Source organism: Galleria mellonella, unplaced genomic scaffold (genome assembly GCF_026898425.1).
Source record: "Galleria mellonella isolate WM207_F2 unplaced genomic scaffold, CSIRO_AGI_GalMel_v1 utg19, whole genome shotgun sequence".
Taxonomy (NCBI): Eukaryota; Metazoa; Arthropoda; class Insecta; order Lepidoptera; family Pyralidae; genus Galleria; species Galleria mellonella.
Window position 1 is genome coordinate 1164467 of NW_026442028.1, and position 19023 is coordinate 1183489.

At 31.9% G+C, this 19023-nt stretch overlaps 2 protein-coding genes across 4 annotated transcripts in view; one reads left to right on the forward strand and one right to left on the reverse strand.

The window, feature by feature from the left end:
* Positions 1-9600, forward strand: part of LOC113521535 (protein ELYS) — a 36649-nt gene extending 27049 nt beyond the window's left edge. For 2 of the 3 annotated variants that reach the window (XM_052894034.1, XM_052894035.1), the window contains exons 29-38: positions 56-127; positions 224-1280; positions 1400-1814; positions 2553-3489; positions 3955-4193; positions 5648-5722; positions 6670-6753; positions 7907-8040; positions 8567-8697; positions 9461-9600. In XM_052894034.1, coding sequence (XP_052749994.1) covers positions 56-127; positions 224-1280; positions 1400-1814; positions 2553-3489; positions 3955-4193; positions 5648-5722; positions 6670-6753; positions 7907-8040; positions 8567-8697; positions 9461-9509 — 3193 coding nt within the window. In that variant the 3' untranslated portion in view covers positions 9510-9600. The remainder of the gene's footprint in view (positions 1-55; positions 128-223; positions 1281-1399; positions 1815-2552; positions 3490-3954; positions 4194-5647; positions 5723-6669; positions 6754-7906; positions 8041-8566; positions 8698-9460) is intronic. The other variant, XM_052894036.1, reaches the window with a different exon arrangement.
* A 354-nt stretch (positions 9601-9954) lies between these two features.
* Positions 9955-18408, reverse strand: LOC113521274 (putative sodium-coupled neutral amino acid transporter 10). The gene is made up of 10 exons (XM_026906763.3): positions 18193-18408; positions 17371-17488; positions 16838-16994; positions 16521-16644; positions 15309-15430; positions 14572-14720; positions 13661-13797; positions 12949-13185; positions 12607-12766; positions 9955-12323 (listed from the first exon to the last, which is right to left on the reverse strand). Exons 1-10 carry the CDS (start codon positions 18274-18276, stop codon positions 10489-10491), a joined length of 3123 nt encoding a protein of 1040 aa, XP_026762564.1. The 5' UTR covers positions 18277-18408; the 3' UTR covers positions 9955-10488.
* Positions 18409-19023: the final 615 nt, after the last annotated feature.

Below are 19023 nucleotides of genomic sequence, written 5' to 3' on the forward strand. Positions count from 1 at the left end.
AATATTTTTAAAAATTAATGTATAAAATAAAGTATGTTATTTTTTTGTTATGTAGAAGCCGCTCACGGACTCCTGAAGTCGAAGTAATTACTGCACCAGACAAACCTGCCAGTCCACGTAATCTCAGGTAGTTATTTCACCATAAGGTATACATACACTATAAATACTATGTCTTTACAATATTAGTTACTAATGAAAAGTTTTTGTTGTCTTTTATTTATAGGAGTAGAGCAAAAACTCCTGAAAAATCGGTAACACCTAAACTGGAACATTCCGCTAAAACCAAGAAATCTCTATCCCGATTGGTATTGGAAGCGAATGCGTTTGCTAAATCAAAACTTAATTTGGAAAATAATGATCTTGAAGAAAGTCATGTCGATAAATCTGATGTAATAGAGTGCACACCTATGAAAACTTTAAAACAGATGCCTAGTCTCTTAGATGTCACTTTGTCACCAATAGTTAACAAATCTGTATTACAAAGCTCTGCAGACAGCGTTTTGTCTGAAACAATACATAAATATAGTTTATCTGAAAATAAAAATACTACAGATCTAGGCCTAAAGACACTGCCAGCCTTTACGACACTCCACGAAACTGGATTCGAAAAATCTGTCTTGCGTAGTTATCAAAGTAGCATGGCTGACACTTCAGAAAGTATTGTAGAAGAAAAGCGAGTGGAGGTCACTCATGATATTACCACTAACGTTGATATGAAATCTTTACCAGCATTTACTACCGTCAACGATATCAAAATTAATAAATCTTTGTTGCATAGTTACGATAGCAGTGTTGCGAACTCGCCTCAGAGCGAGCAAGAAGAAACGGACGTTATAAAAACACAAGAGACAATTCCTAAATTAACTGCCTTTACGACAATCGATTCAGATATATATAAATCAGTGTTACGTAGTCATGAATCTAGTATGGCCGAAACTTCGCAAGAAATTAGTATGTCTAAAGATCCTAGTAGTAGTAAAAATGTTAGTGTTGACAAATCCGCTTGGAAAGATGTATCAAGTTTGATGACGAGTGACAGTGATATGGATGTACGGGATGATAATAAAGATTCTAAAATTGAAAGTCAAGATACCGCAATAGTAATACAGAAAGAAAAAGAAAGAATAGTTGAAATTGAAAGAGAAATTAATGAAATTGAAGGCGACATGTCTGATGATAGCTTACATGTTAGTGAAGATACTGATACGTCTGATGAAGAAATACTGCAAGGTGAAGATAGTGGCGCCACTTCTGAAGCTGACACTTCATCTTCAGATGAGGTATATTTTATTTTATATTTTTTAAATTGACAGAAAACAAATACTCTCTCTATATGTATTTTATTTTAAGAACCAAAGCCATTATTTCCATTTTTAATACAAGTTTCTTGTTATTACAGTCAGCAGCGTCAGGTAGCGACGAAATTATTTCCATCAAAGATACTGAATCAGACGATTCATCTACATCCGATGATAGACTTCAAATAAATGAAGAAACTTCCACAGAAGCAAATCAGCAAGATCAACTTGCACAGCCTATAGAAACAGAACCCCAAGTTACTGTAGATGTACAAGTTGAGAAAGAAGAGGACAGTAAAATAGAAGTGACAGAAGGTAGCACAGATCCTTTGAATCAAGCTCACCTTTCGTTACTGACTGATGATAATTCTATCGTAGAGTCTGATCAGTCTAGAAATTTGAATTTCTCTAATGAAGTAATAGAAGTTGATAAAGAAAAACTTGCGGATGTACATACTGGAAAAGAAATAATAAGAGAAAATGTGACAGAATCTGTTGGTAAAGTAATGGAAACAGGTATGTAATTGAATCTATGTGCTTGACAAATAAAACTGAAAATTTGTCATTTATTATTTCATTCAATAAATGCTGGAATATTTGTTTAACTTTCTTATTAAGGCAACTTTATATACTATAAAAACTTGGTAATAAAGGTTATTCACGACATCCATCCAACGGAATCGAATTCGGGACCTCAATGTGTATGGAAATGCGGCACGAAACTAAAAGTTGTACTGCTGATTATGAAAAATAGTTTTTATAAATTTTAGTAGTTGCCAAAACATCATATTTTATACAAATTATGATTTTATCTACATTTTACAATTATATAATTGCATTTATTTTAAGATTGGTGCCAAGTTTGATTTTTAAAAACCATATTGGTAGTCGGCTGGTTTCACGATCGGCCGCTTTCCTAGCGTTAACCCTCCTTGTGAATGCATTTGTTGGTTGAAGGAAACAATTGAGAAAAATGGTGGGGTGTATTGAATCAAGTAAAGGAAGTTAGTAAAGCGGAGTAAGAGATTTATGGTAAAAAGGGACACTGTAGTTACGGAGGGGATACTGGTCAGAAACTGTAGCGGCACGGGAGAGCGAGGTCGCATACCTGTGGGTCCTTATTCTAAAATCGGATAGATCACTAAAGGAGAACATCCCCTGGCAACCCCTACCCTATTTCCGCTACCTTTACCCTACCATTTGCTAGTGAATTTATAGTAATCATATTTTTAGTTCTTTATTACATGCTTTCAGATGAACAACCAGCAGTAACAATTGAAGTAACTATAGAAAAAACACCAGATAATAATGTCAGGGAAGAGTCAGTTGCTAAAGAAACCAATGTTGTTGATTCTATTGCAGTCGAAATATCCGATGTTAAACCAAAAAGGAAACTACAAGATGATAAACTTGAGGAAAAAAGTGAAGAAAGTGAAAATACTCCTATGCAAATTGATGTGGCGATACCTAAAGATAAAGAGACCTCAAAAGATTACAAACAGATTAATATTGACAAGAAAGTGCAAGAGGATGATTCTTCTCAAAAGAAAAATGAAATTACTATAACAGAGGAAAATATGGAAATAGATATAGAAAAACCTATTACCAAAGGTAGAAAGCGCGCAAAATCTACATCTTCAAATAAGTCTTTTAAAGAAGCAGAAGTAACAGATAATAAGGAAGAAAAAGAAATTAAAACACCGCCAAGAAGAAAACGCACATCGTCTACTGCATCTAATAAATCAGTTGTTGAAACTGAACCTAAAATGCCAGAAAATGTACAAACGGAGGAAGTCAGCACTCCAACTAGAAGGCGAGCTAAGACCCCCACTAGTGCTGAAATCAGGAAGATAATAACTCGACGTGTGTCGAGAGAGATGGCAGCACAACTTGACCAATCGAAAGATAATTTAGATGTTACAGTTGCAACTACGCCCAAGAGAAGAACTACTCGGGCCAAAAGTAAAAATGCAGATGATAACGAAAGTATAGCGTCTGGGAGTTCAGTTATATCTATAAGGAGTACAGTGAGCGAAGAAGTGGGTGATGTGAAACCGGCGCCAATCAGAAAAGGCAGGCGATCTGTATTAGCGACGAAGACGGATTTGTCAGTAATCCCTGAAACTACAACAGAAGAATCGACAACTAAAAGTAATGAAGACTTAATCAACGAATATTCCAGTTCTAGGAGGTAAGATATTGATTTAAACTTAGATAATCCTTTATTCACATTCTTACGTTCGAAAGGAATAATACTATGTGATAATTTTTTGTTTGCATTATAAAATTTAAAGCACTTTTCAAATCTGACTGTACTGTTTACCTTTCGAAATCTGATAACCATTTTGTGCACACGTTTTTACTATTTTTTTTATACGTCTAATTATCCTTAATATTAATATTTATCTATGTGAAATGAAATGAAATAATTATTTATTTTCCAAAAATACTTTTACGTAGATGATTAACTCTACGAATTACAAACTAGGCGTGCAAGCTTGTATCGTGTAATTCAAAAATGTAATTTAGCTATACATAATATAGCATTAAGTGATGTAAGTATGTAATGTGATATCAATTATATCATAATAATAATAAGAAAAAATAATAGTAACATGTATTTGACTCTATAATTAATGCAAGGTATCTTAAACAGGCTAACCCGTCACCAGAAAACTGTGCTAGAATCCTGGCTAGAACCGGTCGGATCCCCGGACAGCGCTGGAGGCAGTGCCCAGACGAGTGCCGGTGGTGTAGGAACGTCGCGTCGCACTAGTACCAGTACCATCACCAGCATCACCAAAGATGACGATGACGCATCCTCCACGCATTCCGCCGGTTTCGACGTACAGCCCATTGATCGAATCTCGTTACTCAATAAACCCGACTTTGAAGGTAATTTTTTGTAACAATTGAACTAAGCTGTGCTACAAGTGTTACAAGTTTGAGTCTCAAATATATATGAGTTTTACGAAAGATTTATGCACTGTATGTAATAAAAATAGAACTTTTTGCAGCTATTGACCTTTTAACCGCTGTCACTAAAAGCACCTTAGTCATTTATCATAAATATATCCAATATTTGAGATCTCACTTAGTAGTAAAGCTAAAAAGAATTTTATAAACCTATTTAGCTGCATTAATTTTGCTTGGTAATAATTTACAGCATTAAATTACTTGCCTTTATATTTATCTACTTAATAAAAAAAAATTCTTCTCACAGGTTAAAAATATTAAACTGTTAATTAATTATTTTATATTGTTAATTCAATTATTATGCAACTATTGGTAATTTAAAAATGTCTGTGCCATTATCACTTCTATTTGCTTATATGCAAAATCATTCGCAGCATATAACACAACGGGGTGTGTCCAATAATTATAATTTTTAGAGAATAGAAATCAGGCAAAATGCTATAAAATTTCATTTTTAAGGGAGAAGGTGAGAACTCATAACACCATTTTTCACTCTCATTTCACAAAAATAAAATTACCATGAATTTAATACCGGATATAAGTATCAGTACTCAGATACCTGTATTTGAGTTGGTGGAATGAAGCAATATATATCAACACAACTATACTCAAATATATTTAAATTTATTTAATTTCTTATGTGAAAAGTGGAATACCCATATAGGGTATTCCACTTTTCACTTGGTGGCATTTAACCCCAATAAAAAAATAAAAAAATCATAATATAATTAATGGACGTCACCCAACTGCATGTATACTCATATTTAGTGCATAGTAATATCACTAACTTGACATACTAGGGGGAAGGGATTGTTAGCAATGCGGATTATCAGTCCCATTGCTAGCAGTATACCTTATCAAGTCGACCTTTACGTGATCCCACCTAGACTTTACCAGAGGGAGACTTTGTACGAAAGTCGATTGCGTGGGTACCTCTGTCCCATTCGTATTTCAACCGTGAAGCAGTTGTGTTTGCATGGCTGTGTTTCGGTTTGAAGGGTGGGATATGGCGTGAATTTACTGGGTACAGAGGAATAACACCTGAGTCCTCAGGAATGGCAACGCATGGGGGGTATCATGGGCGAAACAGTATACTCTGTTATGTCCATGGTACTGCTCATGTCTATAGGCGACGGTTACCACTTTCCATCAGGTGGGCCGTCAGCTTGTTTGCCATTTTAAGTTGTATAAAAAAAAAAAAAACCTAGAAACTATCGTGTTGAATTCCAAGTGTATTCATCACAATGGACTAACTGATCTGCCTTTTCATTATCACCTATCATCCCTCACTGGTGCCCCGCCAGCGTATACCGTTACCGCAGGCGAGTTTACCATTCCATTATCATCCATTAAAAAAAAACTTGGCTTACTAGGCTCGCCCGACAGAGAGGAATTATACGCCAACTCGCCGGATCCATTCACCACAGACGCCTGCAGCGAACGTAGATGTAAGCATTGCATGTGCTAATTTTAATACTAAACGCACGCTTTTTATATACAACTATACGCTATAGCGACCCATTCTCTTTCCAAACATTGTCTATTTATATTTCAATTAATTATTACTATACATATATACGACAGATATGCTCTATACAAATTCCAATTTTAATTTTTCTCCTAAAAACCTTAAACACGTGTTCGTAAACACACCAAATGTTTACGAACATTTAATAAACAATCAAATAAGTAATATAGTTACTAAAAAGTAGCCTTTAATTTTTATTTATATACTAGATTTTTGTTCGCTACTTCGCACACGCGGATTTCAGAAAACTTGTAGAAATCGTTTCAAATATAAATCATATGCAAGTGTTTAAGTTTGACGGATCTTCAGTAACACAACAGTAAAAACTGCATTCAATTTGCTGTAGTAGATTTTGCTTAATGCTTCAACAAACATATTGTAGATAGACAAAAATTCTAAATATTATTGATTTAGTTTCAATGTACAGACATCTTCCAGTTACAATTTTATTATATTATTAAGAAAGTTTTTTTTTTTGAGCAACTAGAATGACAAACAAGCTACGTCTAAATATGAAATACTGTATTTTTTAATATAAAGAGGATGGCAGTCGAGCATACGGTTCAACTGATAGTAAGAAGTTATCCCATGTACGATGGCAACAAGTAACTCAAGCATTTTTTAGTAATTTTACATCATATCTCAATCTTCGAATCGTAACTTAGTATGTCAGCAAAATGTTTCGCCTCAGAATTAATAGGCAAAACAGACATGATCCTTCGACGACATTGAAGTTACTTTAACAACGGATAGTGATTTTTTACTCCCTTTATTTATATGACAATCATGCAGTCTCTCTATTTCCTTCACATTTAAATGTAGAATTAACAAAAACGTTACATTGAATTTTATGCAATATTTTCACAGCTCGACTGACACGCGCAGCGTCTGAATCCAGACAGGTGGTCAAAGCAGCTAAGATTTCAAGAAGAATTCATTCAGCCGACATTGGTATGTTACATTTATAATGCTTAATTCTATATATTACTAGCGACCCTGTACATACTTCGCTACGTATAAAGTAAAATAATAAAAAATAAAAAAATTAAATGACCGCATGAATGACATAACAACATACTTGTACTGTCAACACTAAAAAAGTTTAAATTTGACAGCACAATCCCCATCTTAAAAAAAGTTTGAATTTGACACAAAAATCCCCATTAATAAAATGATCCGCCATTTATTGAATTCATTTGTTACAAAAAATGTGATAAATGAAGAACTGCTTGATCGATTTTGTGCAAGCTTCACATAAACAATCTACTAAATAGTCCGAACAAGACCTAAACTTTTGGTTTGGATAGGTGAGCCCGTTCTTGAGTTATAATATTATAACGAAAAGTGGCAATAATTTTATATATATATATATATATATATATATATATATATATATATATATATATATATATATATATATATATATATCCATCTATCCTTTAGCGAGTCATCCTTATTCTCTGGAAATTTCCTTATCTCCGACAAATGTAGCGATGTAATAAATAGACGTGCCAGAAGAATAATACTTCTTTGAATGTATGTATATTTAAATTTTTACCCTAAGTTCAAACAACCTACATGGATTGAGTAAATTTGGATTTTATCTCCCTTATTCATAAAACTTACAAGTCTATTTTAACTTTTTGAGTGCTTTGACACTATTTAATTAAAACAGACCAATTTTTGTTAAAATTTTCGCAAAAACTCCTTAAATTCAATTAATGACAAATCAAAATATTCAATCAATCAACCAAAAATCTCGTATGCACGTGTTAATTACTCATTTGTTCATATTTTCATTAAGTGCTATTGAAACAGATCATACTTAGACTGAGTTTTGAACTCTATCCTCCTATCTATCAATCTTTACCCAAGTCTCTTGCAAGTCTCTCTTAGACAGAAAGAACCGAGTGCCAAAGACCTCTATCCTTATTCATAAAATCGTCATGAGTATGTCTCCTAAACATATTTAAAAAAAAAACAGACATAAAACAGTTTTTGCATAAATTTTTCATTTTAAAAGGAAGTGACGAGATACTAATACTTAAAATAGGTTTGTATGAGATTTTAGTGTTTAATAGAGTGGGGAATGTTTGTTTTTCAGACATGACCCCTGAGCGCGGTTCGCCAGTGCCTGCAGGCGCATCGAGCCCGGCTCGGGGCCGCCGCGCCTCTTTCAATCGCGCCTGTGAAGCACTACACACACCAAAGGGCAGGCGCACATCCACTGATCTTAGGGTACGCGCCACTCACACTCTCTATCTTGAAATTAAACTTACAGTTTATTAATTTAGCAAGGTTTTGAAACTACGTTAAATTATAACACCATTAAAGTCCACAATGTAACAATTTTGCTATATTAATAAAATTTAAAATTTCAATATTTGTGCTATGACTTGATGCATTTTACTAAATAGGGATGTCATATTCGACGTAATCATAAAGTTAAAATAAACTTTTTGCAATAGAAAATTGCTCTCAGCAATAAAACCGCCTTGCTGTACTTATACAATTGTATCGTTATATTTTTTAATTGTCTTTCCCCCTATATTGTATAATGCAAATAAATTATACTCATTCATTCAAAACTTGCGGCAGCATAAAATAAATATGGCTGTAATAAATAGAACTTATGACGACTCATTGAATAATTTTAAAAGTGAATAATTTACTTCTATCTGTTGGTTCATTAGTGGCATATTGGACTTATAATTCACTTATTCACTCCTTTGTTATATTTATTATATTTTTATTTCATCCACAGAAGGGCGAGACAGACAGTCCTCTAGGATCGGAGGCGGCTTCGGAGTTGGAAGTAGTTACGCCTGCACGGCGACCGCGCAGGGCTTCCACGCAGTCCAACACAAGCCAGGCTAAATCAGAAACTGGCAAGAGGTACAATATAATATATGTCCGAAGTAGATTATAGGACATATCTCTGAATCTATCTCTTGAAATAATATTTTAATTTGTTAATTACGAGAAATTATTGTTTAATGAACCACCATAGACTAAATAATAGTATTGACTTAAATCTATTAGAAAGTTAATGCACTATGGTATCAAATTTAAATTTATTTTAGACAGGTTTAGAGAACTGGCGCTTTAGAATCGACTCCAATATATACGATTATTAAATATTCATTTTGGACATGATTTAGCGGCTAATTGCAATAATTTCCTAATTCAAATCGCTATGATGTAAATGATGTATGTAAGTTAAATAACTTGAATAAATCTTCACATCTATTTTCTCAAGGCGCACAACGATACGAACTGTTTGTGCGTGAATTTCTGAAATCGCTCAACTGATTATAATGTTTCTTGAATGTGTATTATTTGCTCCAACTCGAGAAATAGTTTTTATCCCAATAAGAAAAAATGTTTGCTGGATCAACCCAGCAAACATTTTTGCTTATTTGCAATTTAATTGATAAGCATACTTATAGAAAAAGGAAAACTGTCTCGCCTGATTAGTGGGTCTAGAAAGTTGAGATTTTATATAAGGGATCTTTATAAGCGACAAGGAATTTATCAAGTATATGATACAAAATTAAATAAAAAATGCAATGTCTCCACTATAATAGTTAATAATTATCCTCACGTCTATTATTATGTAGATTTAGACAAGTAAAAATGGTATTTTTTTCTATTTCAGATCAAAAAAGATGTCAACTGTAGAAGAAAGTAATGATAGTAACAAATAATATATATATTTTCCTCTTATTTTTACAGTAAACTTTATATAGTTCCTTTAAGCTTCGTTTTGCATTTAAATAAATAAAAATGTGATTCAGTTATGTACTTTTATTTGAAACTAACAGGAGACTGTACAAATGTGTTTTGCTTGCGAACCTTTATCCTATTTTTGTTTCTACTGTGAAGCAGTTGTGTTTGCATAACTGTGTTTCGGTTTAAAGGGTGGGATATTGCAGTGAATTTACAGGGTACAGAAGCATTGTTGTTATTATTCTGTCTTAGTCCTCAAGAATGGCAACACATGGGGGTATCATGGGCGAAATACTGCTCATGTCTATAGGCGACGGTTACCACTTTCCATCAGGTTGGCTGTCTGCTTATTTGCCATTCTGAGTTACATAAAAAAAAAAAAAAAAAAAAAAAAAACTAGTAATAGAAAAGAAACGAAACAAATTGGTAATTAAAATACTTTTATTTTAATAGAATTTAGTCAGTCGAATTTAATCACTCATTATTATCTTATTGTTTTACAACATAGTTCCTCGCGATTATTCGTATCATATTAATATACAACGTTTTTAAAAAGTTTAAACATTAACAATGCACATGAGATCACAATGTTATATTATAACAAAAATACTAAACGTCTTAGTTCTAACATAACTGGAATCATATAACATATACAAATTCATTTCTATATTATGTGGTCACTTCAATAATTTTATGTATTATATGTTTTCTCACATATAATACATAAAATAATATAGCTCGAAAGGTAAATACAACATTACAACTAATAGCTTTTATAGACCCTTGATATTTATTTCATAATGAGGTGGTATAAGTTCCAGTTTAATGTAAACAATTTCTAGAACAATGTAACAATCACTAGGTAAATGCGCTTCTATAAATGTTACGCAACAAATGCAAAATTACCATATCTTATTCAATCGAAACTCTACCAACCATGTGTTTATAAAATGCTTTCTACCTTTCTTTGTCTTTTATATCGTAACTTTTTAACGATCTGCCAACGTGATGAATTAAATTTGCGTCTAGCGGTAAACTTTTGGGTAGTCCAAGATCATTGATATCTACTTTCGGAAGAAAATTTTCATTGGAACTTTTCGATTGTGGCACATCTACAAGATTCTCACAAATTTCTTTGTCACCTGGTTTCAAAGCAGATTTTTCTGTGCAATCTACTACTTCTCTCTTCTGTCTAATAAGGACTGGATCTATATTAGATTTCACGTTGTTATTTATAGCGCTGTCAATGGATTGGATAGGTGCTTTAGGATTTGCATTAGCGTTCTGTTTCACTGGATTATGAAATTTGTCTTGTATGGGCAATGGGGCATTTTTAATAACGTATTGAAGATTTTCTTGTATTGGCAATGGTACATTTTCAATGGTCTTTTGTTGAGATGTCTCTTGTACCGACAATGGTGGATTCTGAATAACATTATCTTGGGAATTCTTTTGTATGGGCAATGGTGCATTTTTAAGAACATTGTCTTGAGGATTATCTTGTATGGGCAGTGCAAGTTTTTCATTAGCATTATTAATACGAACTAATTCAGAATTCTTTTGCGCATCTTCGCCTCTTTGATACGATTGTGGTTCGTCGGGAGAGTGAGAATGTTCCTTGATAACGTTATGCCCCTCATTATTTTTCCCTTCATTATTTTGTGCTGGATTAATTTGTTTGATGTTACCTAGCACTTGTGAATTTGATGACAAAATATTGTTAGCAACTAATTGTGCGACATTTGGGTTTATATTAGGTTGCTGATTAACAATTGCTTGGTCAACTTTTGGTTGAATATTTGCTGGTTGCATATTAACTATAGGCTGAGCATTGTTAGAAAGTTGACTTTGAATAATATTATCTTGTGAGATTATTGGAGGTCCAGGATTATTTTGGACATTTGAGTTTACTACTTTATCAACAATTGGATTATCAGGTATAATATTGTTTCCATTTTCAACCCTTTGAATATTGGATTGAGCGTTTTGATTAACATTATTCTGAATATAGTTAACACCATTTGACTGTAAATTTTGCCCATTGGACACAACAGGTTGTACATTTGCTTTGACAATTGATTGATCTGGTTTACCTTCAGTATCTTTTATAGCTTCTATTGTTTCAACTGCTTTTTTAGCTATCTCCTTCACAGCTTCATCAGCAACTTTTTCTATATGTTCTGATTTTTTAGCTTCCTCAATAGGCTTATCAGATGCTCCACTTATACTTTGAATTGCCATATTTGCAATCTTTTTTATGCTTTCAACAGCTATCTTCTTCGCTTCCACACTATCAACTTCATTTTTATTTTGCTGTAATTCTTCCTTCGTTTTTTTAATTTCACTGAGAATTTCTTTTTGTTCTTTGATTAATTCCTTTTGCTCTTCTCCATGTTGTTTGATAGTTTCTATTAATTGTTGTTGTTTAATCAAATTTATTTTTTCTTCATTAGAAATAATTTTCAATTTATCCTCTTTTGAATTTTCTTTTGCTAAAACACTTTTTTCAATATTATTTTCATCACTAGGTATTTTAGCCCCATTCAATTTATTCAAATTCCTCGGGTGTGATTCTGAAACCCTATCAATAAAGTCTTTATTCTCCGGTAATACTTCATCAAATTTTGGAATTTCTTTTACGGCACCGAGGTTATTTTGAGGTTTTTCATTAGAATGTGATTCGGGTGGCAATGGATTAGGCGGTTGTACAACTGATTCTTTGATTTCATTATCGTTTGATTTAATTTTATCATTTTGAATATCATTATTGTCTATAGGTTTTGCTATTACATCTGAAACACGATAAATAACGTTATTGATACATATTTACATGCATAATTAGAAATATCATTTAAACTAGCCTTTTAGACTACTTGGAGCTACAGCCATACCTGCTATTTCTGCAAAACTAGCTACAATATTTTAAATGATTAAATTGTGTACAGTCTCGACATATGCAAATACAACCAATGCTCTTTGTTATATGTACAGTTATGCACACTTGTTACAGAAATCTGCTTTTAAATTTAATTTTTGCTAATAACAATAAGTACATATATTTATAAGTAAAATTACCATCAGATTTATCCATTTTCTGAAAGAAATCCTCAACCATTTTATCTATTTTCTCCTGTGTTATATATTTGTCGTCATATTTATCCATACGGCTTTCCGCAGCTTGTAAATTGGCATATGTACCAAGCACTAAAATAATAAGACCCAAGACTATGATGGCCTGAAATAGTAAATTAGAATATATATATATATTAATTTTAATAATAATAAAAATCAATTAAAATGTAAACAATTCAAACCCCCGCTTTACGTGAATCGTATAATCCGCTGAATTTATGCAAGTGAGCAAGTGCAAGAAGTATGCAGTTTATAACTATTTTGTTTCATAAGTCACACACTTACTTTTGCTAATATCCTTTCATTGGTATTCTTAAATGTGACATTAACGAAGCAAGCAGCAGGGAACACCAAACATATGAGAACTCCTATAGTGGAGCCGACTAATCCGAGCACCAGCTCGATGTTCGGTATGAGCAGACTGATAAACAGCGTCACCGCGATGATTGCAACGGTGATACATCGGAACGAGCTCTCGGGGATCGAGTGGTTGATGATGTGGTCATGGTGAGAGCTATGCACCTGTTAATATAAATTGTTCATTTATAATTAAATTCATTTTTATTCTTTTTATACTTAAATTTTTTTATACTTCTAATTGAGAAAAGACGGTTCTTATATAAGAGAATTTAACTTTATAATTTAACGCTAATAATTTGTACAATAAGATTACATTTTGCTCAGTAAAAAATTCATCATTAATAATTTTCTTTAAAATAAATAGAAGGTACAATGAACGATAAAATATTTTGCTACGGTACAAGCAATTTGTTGCCCTTGTATCAGGGCAACAAATTTTTTGCTCCACAAAGAAAAAAGACTGCTCCAATCGTTACAAAGTTATTATACTGTTTAGTGTGACCAAAATAAACTATGTGCTATAAAGATTTTACAATACAATACAATACCTCTGGGATAAATTGAATCCTTACTGTATTAAATTTATGCCAGAGATAATTAGTCTGAGTGTGAAATGTGACTACCCTCAATAACCTACCTTTTTATAAAGCAGCGAGTATAGGCTAGCTCTGCAAGGGAATATTATAAGCGGGAAACTGAACGCCACTGACATTACGAAGCCGAGTTTGATCACATCGCTCGCCATTGTTGGGCTCAAGCTCATTAGGATATTACCTGAAATTATAAAATTTTATAAACTAAATCATATAATAAACATTTATTTCGATTAATCATAGTATATTTTATTGAACTAGGTGTTATTTTGCGGAAATCCATATCATTAGTTCATTAAAATTATTATGTTATGTTGTGTTGACAGTCGCACGCATCGTAACCATATTTCTATATATAAATACAGAAGTATCTATATATAAAAATATTAAAATAATTAAAATACATCGTAAGAACATTATGACCTAAATTATATATATATACTGCACAGACTTATAGACCCCAAAGATCGTGACTTCGAAATTGGCAGACACCAAAAACTGTATGTCAATTTAAATTACCAACTTACTCTCCGGTGATGGAAAACGCCATATCATTCAAAAACCTAACTCTGAATATCGCATCCAATTTGGTGCAATAGTTTTTGCGTGATACCGAAACAAAGATACAGGCAGACAAAATTTCTAAAAATTATTGTTTGGTATCTATTGATCTTATTAGGGTCCCTCATTTTCTCTTAAATATCCCATGTAGCTACAGACTTTATCTAGTTACAATTTCATTATATTATTATAGTAAAATAGACTATTTGAAAAAACAAATTGGTGGTATAAAAATTCGGAATATCATCACTGCGAGATGCATTTGAATATTTTATATTCTATAAATTGCTGGTTTTACCAGCATTTAAACGGAAAGTATAAAAACATATTCCAGTATCTGCCGAAGAAAAAATAACCTAGATGCAAAGTAATAAAGTTAAATATCAATCCTTACCAGATATCTCTTGAGAATTGAAGGCGATGTATCCAAATACACCAAGCGTGAAGTATACACCTGTGCAAATATTGATGGCATTCTTTGTAACCACATTCATTTTCTCCAAAGACAGTGTAGGCATGGACTCGAATATTTCAAATAGTTGCCTGTAAAGTAAATTATAATTTTTATCACAACAAAGGCAAACAATTATACGGCTCGTCAGATGGTGCGATTCATGTCACTTTCCATCACATAGGCGTCCGCTTGTTTGCCTTTTTATTCCGTATAAAAAATTATATCATTAATTAAGGAAGTTTAAATAGGAAGTTCACATCCGAAAACCGTCACACTTATTACTATTATTCGCTTACTTGATATTGCAGGTAATTATAGGCTACGATAACTGGTTACAATCAGGCGAGCCGTATGCTTGTTTATCACCTCAGTGGTATTTACGTTTAAAAATAAGATGAAAAAAAGATATACGACCAATAATTTGATGTCTATGGTGTTTACTATAATAGATTATTTAAGATTGTGCTTCACAAAAAAAGCCAACTATGGGTAAAGCAGTTATTTTGACTTCAAAACTAAAGTATTGAACCGATTTTGATAAAAATTTTATGACACCAATTTCTAAGAAAAAAAATCCAGATCGGTTTATAACAGAATTATGAGTCCAGAACAACTTAGAGACCTTTGACAACCCTATATTGTATATATATATTTTATTTTTAGAAACGGTACATTACGTTTGACAGAAGAGCGCCATCGAGAATATAGGGACGCACTGCAACAATCCGGACGGCTTCCACATCTCTATACGAATGTGCCAGTCACCAGATAGTAATTGAGACGCGGCTTCTGCTATCACCTATTTTATATAAAGTCAATAATCAATTGCAGTATGGGATAAGGAAGACTTTTTCCATTCATATTTCGACCATTGAGAAGCTTTATGGCTGTTTTAGATTGAAATTTAAATTACTGAGTATGAAACATTAATAGCCTTTGAAATGTGGTGCTGGAGAAGGATGGAGAAAATTAGCTGGAGGGATCGAATTAGCAATGAGGAGGTCCTGCTTAGGGTTAAGGAAAAAAGACAAATTATTAGAACTATTGAGAACAGAAGGAGAAAAATGTTAGGACACTTGATACGACACGACGAACTTATGAACATTATAATAGAAAGTAAGATAGAAGGAAGGAGTTGGTGTCGTGTTGTATCAAGAGGTGAAGAGACTCGCTGAAAATCGTAGTGAGTGGCAAGAGCTCCACCGACAAGAGTGCAGCTCTTAAATAGATAGATAGAAGAAACATTAATATCAGTCTTTAGTGGTACTGTTATATCCATTACACTATACGCGATAATTATGGCCTATAAATTGTTTACTATTCCAAGTAATATAATATAAAAAAGACATATAATAATAAACAAGTGAAGATATTTTTTGAGCAATTGAAATTACCAGCTGTAACCAGTGTCTTTTTCCATGTAAATAATATTCTATGTGTTTACCAAAGGGAGACTGTACAAAAGACATCTCACTCATATTTCTGCCATGAAGCAGCTATGCTTGTATAGCTGTTTCGATTCAAATTCATGTCTAGAGATGATGGTTACCACTTTTCATCAAATGGACAGGCAGTTTTAGCTTTTAAATAAGTTTCAAAAAGAGAAATAGTCCAAGATATTGTTGTGGATACCAAATTTCATTTGAATCCGTTCAGCTATTGTAATATAAATAAACTCCTTGTTAAGATTCATACTTTTTCTCTCTGAGGCAGCTCAAGAGATTTTAATAAATTTTTGTAATTATGTATTGTTTACTCCAATTTAAGAGATAGAGTGTTTTTTATCCTGATATGAAAAAATAATATGAAGTTAAACAATGTTTGCTGGCTTAACTAGTTTGTTTATAAGTTGAACTAGTAAAATTTGTAAGATATAAATACATACATACCTTCATAACAAGACAGAAATAAAACCCTATTGTGGCAGCACTAACATTGCTCAAACTATCCACATTTCTCAACAGCCCCAGTGGCAAAACACATAACAATGATACCAACACCATTATTGATGTCCTGCAAATAGAAATAAGTTTGGGCATCATATAATTTGTTTGTAATAAAAGAGATAGTACATTATCTGATACTTTCTTTACAGATGTTCCAAAAAATAAAACATCATTCTCCTGTAATAAGAGTTTTATTATTATATATTAATTGCTAGTCATTATATTAAAATTGGATGCTATTAGCTGTACAGTTTAGTTACCTTAATATATCACTCTGATTTATATTAAAAAGTTTGGCGATAATCTGGGGCCCGAGATCACCAACAACTACAAAGTAGGCTATACATGTGCCCATTAGGAAACCAATGATGCCAACCTCCACTGCCAACTTGCCAGCTGATCCAAATACATGAAATGCTAAAGAGGACAAAATTTATAAATCACATTTAATAGAACATTCTGTTTTTTTTTTTTTATAAATTTAGGAAGGTAACATGTCACATCACATGGCTCATTAAGTTTACTAAAGTTTTGAAACTGTGTTCTATTTAATTTTAGTAACAGAGATAACTATGTAAATGACTCTATAGTCTCTCGGATCATAAATGTTATAAATAACTATATATTTATATACAATATATTAATTATTTAAATACTTAATACATATAGAAGATTAAGTGATAATTTAACACTTTTTTAACATTTATTGTAAAGTCAGTTAATAAATATCTCAGTAAAAGTCATTTTAAACATTTAAAATATTCCAAACATAAACACAAGTCAATTAACTCACCTAGAAATTCAAAATTTCTTCTTCTTGCTAAAAGTGCCGATTTTAATAGAAAGTAACAGCATAGTCTTGACACCAAACCCATTGAAAGTAATATCAATGTTGCTAAAAGAACTCCACACTGCAATAATTGTATGAATTTATTTACTGCCTAAATCAGTTAATATAAAACTTATAGTTTCATAGTTTAAAAAATCATAATTAAAATTATTAATACTATGTAATTTATATTCATGATTTTAACTATAATTAAATTCTAATCTTTAGCTCTTTACTTTATTGTTAGGTTTTAAGTGTTTAAATATATACAAGTCTATATTCCAATCAAGAAATAACATTTCTTAGACAGTGTTCCTTAAAGTTATAAACTTAAAAGTAACAAGTTTTAAAGTTGTCTCATGGTGCTTTAATGGTTCAATTAATAATCATGTAATCTAGCATACACTTAGCAGCCTTAATAGAGATCTTTCATGATACAGAATGAATATATACCTGCCTATTTCAAAGTGAAAGATGTATTAACACAAGCATGCTTATATGTTGTCTGAAAAGGCTGTTTACTTATAAGCAAGGTTACATTATTTATTAAATATTAGGTTTTATAAAATAAAAATATTCTAGGCCCTCCAAAGCTAAAACCACTGTGTTGAAGACTAAGTTCCTTATAATTAAATAGAAAAATTAATCAGAAATATAATAAAACAGAATTAACGGGACAGAACAATTGTTTCTTTAAATTTAGATATTAATAATAGATAATTATAATAAGCCAATATTAAAAAACAAGCATAAAAAAAAACAAAAGAAATTATTGAATCAACTTACTTGTTGAAAACAGAAAGGCATTGCCAAAATACCCACACCTATTATACTGTTGGCCAACGTTACCGATTGACCCGTCGTCCCCATATTTTTTATTGTGTCTGATTTTACTCAATTTATGACAACAATATACAGATTTCACATATCACTAATTAAAATATAAATAAAATGCACGAATAAAATGAAAATAACTTTGACAGATTGAAACCACAGACAGCTGTTTGACAGAAATACCTTTTCTACATGTAGTGACAGACCACAGAGTAAGTCTACTAGTGACAATCTCAATTCATTACAAGATAGTGAAAATGTTACACAGCCATACAACCCTACCAAATTCAGATACAACCTGCTGCATATTTTCTACATAAACTGTGTCGAATATATAATCTAGTAATATAAAATTTGTCATTGATAAGTAATTGATATATCAAACATTTTTTCTACACTAGCCTGCTGTGAATTGAGAAAAATAACAACTGATGGTGTATTTTTCATCCTATTTTTACTAATTATATTTGCATAATAAAAAAGGAGGCAACTATATAATTTACAATTTTTATCATTCCTTCTATGTAATTCCTTGATCTAAGATTTTGCTTTAATCCTTTAGTGTTGCTTTACCTGTTTTATCCATAATGTCCAGTATAGCGCGAAATTTGAAATATTACATACCTGCTGCAATAATTTCCCGTTATTAATATATAATTATTTTTATAATCGACTGTCTACGCCATAAAAAAATTCTCATAATTATTATACAATAGAATAATGTTTACTAAGGCTACAAGATCTATTAAATCATAATTTTTTTATGAAATTAAAATATAACTT